Below are 9,432 nucleotides of genomic sequence, written 5' to 3'. Positions count from 1 at the left end.
GAGACTAACACAACAAAGAATTAAACAAATGAACAAAATCAAAACAAAACAACACAAAACAAGATTAGGGTTTAGAATTGCTCAGCCTTTGGCATAGAGTTGGCTCTGATACCACATAATACGAACTCCCTAGGATGAAACTCTGATGGAGGCTGATGACAGGTAAAAGGCGACGCGAATGGATGGTGATGATGCACAAGTGGATTGCGAGTGACGGCAGGTGATGTTCGAGAGAGAAAAGCAATGATTCGATGGTGAGAAGTGTTCGATGGTTATATGGATTCGAAAATAAAGTGAAGAGTTTCTTAATCACAAAGTGTTTAGAANCCAAGGAGGATTTCATCACCTCCTTGGTATATAAACAAAGCCTAAGAAGGCAACCAAAGTCAAGCTTAGTGACTCTAAACAAGCTCACTAGGGAGGAAGTCCCTAAGGTATCATTTGTAAATATGCTTTATTTTCTTAGTAGTTTTGATGTGTTTTCTTTTATGTTTGTGTTGGGCAGGCCTTTCAATGAAAGTGTAGATGGGTATGGAGAGATTTGGACTTGGGGAAGTAGACTCGCAAGCCCACTCGACCAGCCCACGATAGGTACTCGACAGAAGTAAGGCCCACTCGATTCTCATTTCTCTAGAATGATCGAATGGAGGGAAGAAAAAGAAGAAATATTTTGAAATTTCAAAATTTGGTCAAGGAGCTTGACCACGTGCTGGTCGAGTGTGGGGTCGAGTGGCAGCAAAAAGCAGGTCAAAGATTCCCATTTCAAATTTGAATGGTATGGACGCTCCACCCTTGTCTCCTTGTCCCCTTAGCTTCTTTAAATAGAGCCTTACACGATCTTATATCTCTCACACTCTCTCATTTGCTCAAAACATCTAAAATCAAGTTTTAAAATCTCTCTCAAAGTTCATCTTTTGCTCAAGCTTAGCTCTTTTAAGTTTTTGGGTCACTAACCTATTAACCCTAAGCTTTGAGTCTATTCCCTTCAGTTCTATTCGAAAATGTCTTCAAGGATTACTAGGAAGTCTCAACAAGCGGCTGCGAGCTCCATGGAACGTTGTGATGATCGCCTACAATCAAGAGGAGAAGCTGGAAGAACCACTCGACGCCCCACTCGAGCATGCACTCGACCGAGTGGTGGTCCGAGTGGTCGATCGAGTCAGATGCCGTGTTCAAGAAATCAGTCAGTTGAGGAAGATCCTGAGAGAACTGAAAGTGAAGAAGAAAGGGAGCCAACTCTTAGTGAGTTCATGAGGAGAAACAAGGCCAAAGGGAAGAGGCCAGCAGTTGAGATTGAACAAGAGGAGGTTGAGAGTGAGAGTGAAGAAGAAGGTGAAGAAGAAGAGGGAGAGGATGATGGAGAAGCAGAATCTTGTGGATTGACAAAGAGGCAACTTTATGAAGCCTTCATGAGAATGGAGTTCCTGGGAACTAGGTATCCACACAAGGAAACCATGGAGAAGCTAGCCATTGATAAAGATGTGGAGTACCTTTTTGAGAAGAGCAACCTAACCAAGTTCATGGGGCTTTGCATGGAGGGGTATAAAGAAGAAAGTTGTGAGTTTCTAGCCACAGTCAAGCTGCACACATATGCAAGGAAGGATGATGAGTTTGGAGCTGGTCATATTGCTTTCACAATCAAGGGGAAGAACTATGAGCTTTCTTTGAAGAAGATAGCAAATGTGTTTGGTTTTGAAGTTGGTAGTAATAGGAGCTTGATGATACCAAGAGAGGAGCTCTATGCCATTTGGGAAACCATTGGAGACAACATCACCTATTCATCCTCCAAGACCAAGAGTTCAAAGATAAGAAGCCCAGTCCTAAGGTACTTCCACAAGGCCTTAGCAAATACATTCTTTGCTAGGAAGGAGACTGGAAATCTCAATGAGGGTGAGCTCAAGGTAATTGACATGGCTCTCAATGGAATCATCCTTGAGGCAAGAAATGGAACCATCATTCTTGGGACCACTGTGGAGACTGACCTTGCAATGGTGCTCATTGACCACATGATATATTTGAGAAGTTGGGTAGGCAAGCTACAAAACAAAGGGTCAAGAGGAGCCTTAGCCATTGGAGGCATCATCACTCCAATACTACAAGCTGCCAAGGTCCCACTTAGAGGAGAGAAGGTTTTGCCAAGATGGATTGACTCAAGCTACCTCACCTCCACTCTCATATTGGCCAAGGAAATGCATCAAGGAAATCACATCTTCAACTTTGAGCTTCCAACAGTTGGGAAAAAACAGTTGATCTTACCTAACCAAGAGCTCACCACCATTCAAGAAGGAGCAAACATTGACTTTTGGCCAGCTGATGAGTTCTTGTTTGATGGGATAGTTCAAGTTAGAGTTGATGAAGCTGGAGATGTGCAAATGGCTGATGGGGAGGAGCAGTTTTACTTTGAGGATTATGAGCCCAACCCAAGAGATAGTAGAGGAGTGAGGGAGACTAGCAAGAGGTTGACACTCCTACAAAGGTGGAACAAGTGGCATGGGAAGAAGTTTGATAAGCTAAAGAAGAAGGTGGGCAATATGGCTAAGTCCATCAAGAGCCTAAAGAAGGAGATTGCTGAGTTGAAGAGTGGAAATTCTTCACCAACACCATCTAGTCCTTTGAGGAGGAGTAGCTCAACTAGAGCACTTTCAAGAGTTGAAAACCATGTGGAACCAGCTAGAGCCTCCATGTACGAGCCAATTCAGAGGAAGAGGAGTTCAAGTAGCCGAGAACAACAATTTTCAAGGCACTCGACTGGGTCACTCGAGCACCCACTCGACCGAGCACCCCAAATGCACTCGGCTGAGTTCCAGCCCAGAACACCTTATCGCTTCCCAGCTCCAGCTGCTTATCCAGACTATCCAGGTTACCCTCCCTTCCCATCCCAGTACTTCATGGATCCAACAATCTTGCACCAGTTCTACCAGCAGCAAGGTCAGAGTTTTGGCACTAGCGGTCCAGCTCGACCCCCCAACTCGAGCACGTACTCGACCGAGTCTCAGTCGGTTCCCATCGTCGAGCTGCCCCAATCACCTGCTCCAAGTCACCACCCAGAGCCCAACTACACATTTGACGGCATGAATGAGGATGTGGACAGTTTCTTCTCCAATCCTTGAGGTACCACTATCACCTTCAATTGTAAATATCATAGCATTTGACATTGTGTTTTGTTTTCTATCTTAAATCCTCTTACAAATTTCTTTCACACAGAGGACTGTGTGATTTAAGTTTGGGGGAGGGTTTGAGATAGCATTTGATGTTGTGTTTTGTTTTCTTATTTCAAATTTTTAGCATCATCATGTTAGTATTTGCATAGAATCTAAGGCATAGAAAACCCCTAAAAATTTGAAATTTTTTGCAAAAATCTTTATAAAAAAAAAGAGTGTTCATGTAGTTTGCATTGCATAATAGCATCTTGTTTAGCATGTTTCATGTAGGATTGTATAATATTTGCATTAGGGATCTATGATGAGTTTTGCCTTGTTAGCTTGTTTAATTCACTAGACTAGGATCAATGCCCAAGTTAATAGTACTTTGATGCTAGTTGAGTAGTTAGAAGCATAAGATTGAACCAAGCCTTGAATTCCTGCATTGCATTTGGTCTAAATTGAAGCATGTTGTGATTTGATGCCATTTCCTATTTATATGAACCTAATATTGACTTGTAATTATCAGTTTGTGCATTGCTTTAAACTCATGGATACCATATACATATTTGGATCATCTTTCTCCTTTTTACCACTCTTGTTGATCCAAGTAGCTGATTGAATCATTAAAATCAGTTTCCAATACCCTTAACCAACCCTTCTTTCAAGCCATGTTTATTCTTGAGTGTGTGAGGCCTTTTTGGGATTGAGCTTGGTAGAAAGTGTTAGGTTTGAACTGACAAGAATAATGCCTTGTGTAGTTCTAGTTTGCATTTTCCAAACTAGATAGGACTAGGTGATTTCATTGTTGGGTTTGGGATTTGGTTGTTTGAAAAAGAAAGAAAAGAAAAGAGGAAAAGAGAAAGAAAAGGTTAGAGTCTTTAGGAGGGGAATGTTTTTAAGTAAAATCAAAGTCTAGTGAAAGAATGGGAAGTATGATATTGTTTAAAGATGGTTTCAGTCAAAGAAAATAAAGAAAGAAAAAGAAGAGTATAGCAAAATGCTTTTATGTCTTAAGAATAAGAAGAAAAGAAAACCATAGCAAATAAGTAAGAATCTCTCATTCCACTAGAAAGATCATATAAGAAACCTCTCCTAAGACTTTAAAATCAAAAGAGAAAAGGGTGAAAGAGAAGAGAAGAAGTTAAAGGGTAGCACTAGGATCAATTGGGTTTAGATTGATAGGATAAACACTTTGGGTGCCTTTGGGTAGACAAGGTTTTGTTCTTGTATGTGTCTAAGTGTTCTTACCTTTAGCATTCTTCTAAAGCTCAATCCATTTTTATGAGAGAACCTTGATATTGATAAGCCCCACTCTAAAGAGAGACCATCATTGTCTCTAAACCTTTTACTACCAAGCCAAATGAGTTTAAGCATTGCATAGAATTGATTCATGTTCTTGATTAATGAATGTTAAAGGAAATGGTTGATTTGAATGCATGTGGACATCTAAGGCTCAAATCAGTAAAGGTTGTGATATGCTTGTCTAAAATCTTTAAGTACAGCTCATTCAACTTGCATCATAGTACTAGTAACTTGGACATTGATTCTAGATGGTCTATTTGCAAGCTTTAGGAGCTGAGATCCCACTTTCAAACCTCACCTACCTTCTTATGTCTTGTTCATTTGCTTGAGGGCAAGCAAAGACTAAGTTTGGGGGTGTTGATGTTCATATATTTTACCCTGTTTTCCCTTAATATATTCACATCTTTTGCATCTTTTGCTATCCATTTTGACCATTATTGCATAGCTTTAGGACTATTCTTGCATTAGAGTTTAGTTGCATTGCATTTGCATCTTTTCATGCATAAACAGGTGATTTTGGAGCTTAATGAGCATGGAAGCAATGCTGAGGAGAAGTGAAGCAATTATGAGGAGAAAGCAAGAGAGTTAAGGCTGAAGAACCAAGGTCCGGAGTCCCACTCGACCGCCCACTCGACAAGACACTCGACCGTGTGCAGAGAGGGACTCGACCGAGTGGAAGGAGCATAAGAGGAGCCAACTCGACCGGTCACTCGACCGACCTCCGGGTCGAGTTGGCCGAGCCGCCTAGCTATTTTGGCTTTTAGCATTTTTAGGGCTTCCACTATTTTTTCTATTTAAAGGCCTTGTACCAACAGCCACAAAGGAGTCCAGCTTTTTAGAGAGTCAAAAACCTAGTTTTTACATTTTTGGGAATTATTCCTTTTGCACTTTTATTTTTAGATCTTGTACCTCCTTGAAGGAGAAAAACATAAGATTCTTGGATTTGGTTGGTTCCATAACTTTCAAGATACTAAGAATTCGTGTTTGATTCCTTCTTCAATATTGTAGATCTTTGCTTTATCTATCTAATCATGCAAGTTTCATCATTTTCTGGGTTTATGACTTTGATGTTCATCATGTGTTCTTGTGAGTAGTTGCTTAGGATCTTGAGGATGGGTTAGGCTGGGTTGTGTTTGAGGTTTGTTTGATTTGGTCAAGCTTGATTGTTGTAGATCTCTTCTAGGCTAGATGTTCTTAATGCTGGTCCTATAACTGAGAGGGTAGGATCTGATTTCAAGCATCTTAGCATCACACCAATGTTTAAGAAGCATAGATAAGGCTAGATCTAGAGTTTACCATTAGGCTTGCTAAGAGATTAAAGGTCTTGTTTGGTATTTGACATATTGCTTAATGCCTACTTGTGTAGATTCTTTACTTTGTGAGAACAAGTCTAGAGATGCATGAGTTTAATTGTTTCTTGCCATTAGAGTGGATTAAACATGTCTTAGAAATATATGTCTAGAGATTAGCTCAAGTTGTTTGAGATTTGTTGACCAAGTTAGATGACCTCAATCATAGTCCAGCCCATGAATCCCTCCTCAAGGCCTTCCTTGTTTATTGATTTCCTAGTTTAAATCCTGTTGTTTGATCGTTGTTTGATTTGCTTTTGTATTGCTCTGTTTTTCTTGCATTGCTCTGTTTTCCGGATTTGTCCAGCTCGACCCTGCACTCGATCTACACTCGATCGAGTGCTTGCTCGAGTTCATCCCCAGAACTTTCGTTTATGCTTTGTAGTTGTCCTGTCTTATCTCTTGTCTCATTCTAGTTGCATTTCTGTTGCATTTACTTAGTGTCTTGTTCATTACTTGCCTTGCATTACTTGCATTACTTGCATTATCATAGTTCTATTTCTGTTCTAGCTTCATAACTGTTATAATCATTCTGTTTCATTTACATTTAGCACCTAATTCTAGTAGCTTTTACATTCTGCATTTTACATTTCATCATAGGATTGTTAGTGACAAACATCCTTTACATTTGGCTTGACTTAGACATTTATGCACATCTTGATTGCTTGCAAACACTCAGATTGGATTGACACCTCTTATACTACAACTGCATAAGGGGAATTGAAACACCTTGCCATCCATTCATTTCATATCTCACCATTCCATACATTCATCATCCACCACCACAAAGATAACTAGTTTCATCTAACTTATGCAGGCTGCTTCAACATTGTGTGGACAAACATCTTGTTCTAAATTGGGAAAAGAGCCATTTTATGGTCAATGATGAGATTGTTCTAGGGCATCGAATTTCTGCGAAGGGGATAGAAGTGGATAAAGCTAAGATCAAAGTGATGTCAAGCCTACAGCCACCTCAGACGGTGAAGGATATCCGCAGCTTCCTAGGCCACGCTGGATTTTACTGGCAATTTATAAAACACTTCTCGAAAATCGCTAGACCCCTCACCCAGCTGCTTTGCAAGGATAACCTGTTTGTGTTTGATGCAGGATGTTTAGAAGCTTTCCTCACCCTCAAGCAAGCACTGGTCTCAGCTCCAATCGTCCAACCACCTGATTGGAATCTGTCCTTTGAAGTTATGTGTGAGGCAAGCGACTATGCTGTTGGAGCATTTTTAGGGCAGCGCAAGGGTAATAAACTCCATGTCGTTTACTATGCCAGCAGGACACTCGATGGAGCACAGACCAAGTATGCCACAACGGAAAAAGAGCTACTGGCCATAGTCTTTGCGTTTGAGAAATTCAGATCTTACTTGGTCGGCTCCAAAGTGATTGTCCATACTGATCACGCTGCACTGCGCTACCTACTGACAAAGAAGGATGCTAAACCACGGCTGCTACGATGGATCCTCCTCTTGCAAGAATTCGACCTTGAGATAAGAGATAAGAAAGGAGTGGAGAATGGCGTGGCAGATCATCTTTCTAGGCTGAGGATCGATGCTGAGATCCCTATCGATGACCGGCTTCCTGAGGAGAATGTCTATGTAGCTGCCGCTTATGAGCAATGTTTCAAGGATAAAGCTGATGCTAAGGTCCTCCAGCAGATCAGCGATGACTCCCCATGGTATGCCGACATCGCAAATTACTTGTGTACTGGTGAGGAACCCGATTTTACTGGTTATGCGAAGAAGAAGTTCTTGCGGGATGTCCAGCGTTTCTTCTGAGATGAGCCGTATCTTTACAAGCATTGTGTCGATGGCCTTTACAGAAGGTGTGTCCCAGAATCCAAAGTTCTGGGAGTTCTTTTTCACTGTCATGGATCCAACTACGCAGGCCATTTTGCTACGTTCAAAACCGTAACCAAAGTACTTCAAGCAGGCCTATGGTGGCCCACTCTGTTTCGTGATGCAAACGATTTTGTCTCCCGATGTGATTCTTGCCAGCGACGTGGGAACATAAGCAAAAGGAATGAGATGCCACATAATTTTATCTTGGAAATCGAAGTATTTGACTGTTGGGGAATTGACTTCATGGGACTCTTCCCACCTTCCTATGGCAACCTTTACATACTTGTGGCTGTAGACTATGTCTCCAAATGGGTCGAAGCATTGGCAAGTCCCACCAACGATTCGAAGGTTATTCTAAAGATGTTTAAGCACATTATTTTTCCACGGTTTGGTGTTCCTCGGGTGGTGATAAGTGATGGTGGAACTCACTTTATCAACAAAATCTTCGACAACCTTCTGAAGAAGCATGGGGTGACACACAAGGTCGTTACACCATACCATCCTCAAACTAGTGGGCAGGTCGAGATTTCCAACCGAGAAATTAAAAGCACCTTGGAAAAAACTGTAAACTCAACAAGAAAGGATTGGTCTACTAAACTTGATGATGCTTGATGGGCCTACCGGACCGCTTACAAGACACCTATTGGTACCACACCATTCAAGTTGGTTTATGGGAAATCCTGCCATCTACCCGTCGAGTTCGAATACAATTCACTTTGGACAACAAAGCAGATGAACTTCAATGTCAAAACGGCAGCCGAGAGGCGCCTTATCCAGCTGAATGAACTTGATGAGATCCGCATGAACGCATATGAGAGCACCAAGATATACAAGGAACGGACCAAGGCGTTGCATGACAAGAAAATTTTGCCAAAGAATTTCGCCGCTAATAATCTGGTCTTACTCTTCAACTCACGATTGAAGGTTTTTCCTGGCAAACTACGCTCCCGCTGGTCTGGACCCTTCCGGATAAAAGAAGTTATGCCCTATGGTGTCGTCGTTCTATGGAACCACGATGGGAAGGAATTCATTGTAAATGGCCAACGTCTCAAGCCATATCTTGTTGCTCACGCTCCAGCAGAGGATTCGATCGTCCACCTGATGGACCCACAGGCTGCCTGAGCAGCAAGAAAAGTCAAGCTCGTGATTTTAAACAAGCGCTAATGGGTGGCAACCCAATGGGTTTAGTTTGTTTTTCCCCTTTCTTTTCATGTTTCTTTTAGGATTTTTGGTTTTTTTTGCTTTCTTCTAGGAATTACCCGCTGGTTGTGTTGAGTCTTCATGGGACATGTTCGAAACGCAGAAGATGCAAATTCTTTTACAAAAAGAGTGTTCCCCAGCCATTCGGGATCGGCCAATCTATTTCTGGATCAGCCAATCTCAGTTCTAGGTAAGTGAATTAGAGGAAAAAGAAAAAAAAAAAAAAGAAGAAGAAATCGGTTTAATCTGGTTATCAGACTTAAATTGGACCGGATTAAACCGGATCCGTGCCTGATACCAGATATTTAAACCTAATTTCATCTTCTTCCTCTCTTACCTCTCGCCGCCCCCGATTTCGACATCCTCCTCTCTCTTTCTCGATTTTTCTATGATTTGTCGAGGTGTGGAATCAATCCACTTGGATTAGATCCTTTTTCATATTCCCACTTTTAGGCTCAAAGTCGAACAAGGTAAGTTTTTCAAAAGTCCATTTTTATGTTCGATTCTCGGTGATCTCAAGGTTCAATTCTGGTTGTCCATGATTCTTTCAATTCTCATACCTTATTGAGCTGCGAAATTGATGGTTAGATAGCT

At 41.4% G+C, this 9,432-nt stretch overlaps 1 protein-coding gene and 1 pseudogene across 1 annotated transcript; both read left to right on the top strand.

Annotated features, from left to right (window-relative positions):
• LOC109130902 overlaps positions 1 to 7,575 on the top strand; it is an 18,043-nt pseudogene extending 10,468 nt beyond the window's left edge.
• LOC104768149 lies at positions 7,825 to 8,760 on the top strand. Its single transcript, XM_010492076.1, has 2 exons — positions 7,825 to 8,157; positions 8,275 to 8,760. The coding sequence occupies exons 1-2, from the start codon at positions 7,825 to 7,827 to the stop codon at positions 8,758 to 8,760; spliced, it is 819 nt and encodes a 272-aa protein (XP_010490378.1).

This window comes from Camelina sativa, chromosome 19 (genome assembly GCF_000633955.1).
Source record: "Camelina sativa cultivar DH55 chromosome 19, Cs, whole genome shotgun sequence".
NCBI lineage: Eukaryota > Viridiplantae > Streptophyta > Magnoliopsida > Brassicales > Brassicaceae > Camelina > Camelina sativa.
The sequence above is the reverse complement of the archived record's forward strand: the minus strand, read 5'-3'. Positions and strand labels throughout refer to the sequence as shown.

What these genes read in the sequence shown, in the direction of transcription:
- LOC104768149 (XM_010492076.1), top strand. Translation starts at nt 7,825, where the DNA reads ATGCCACATAATTTTATCTTGGAAATCGAAGTATTTGACTGTTGGGGA. An exon ending in ATCCTCAAACTAGTGGGCAG is followed by an intron (nt 8,158 to 8,274) that starts GTCGAGATTTCC and finishes ACCGCTTACAAG; the next exon opens with ACACCTATTGGTACCACACC.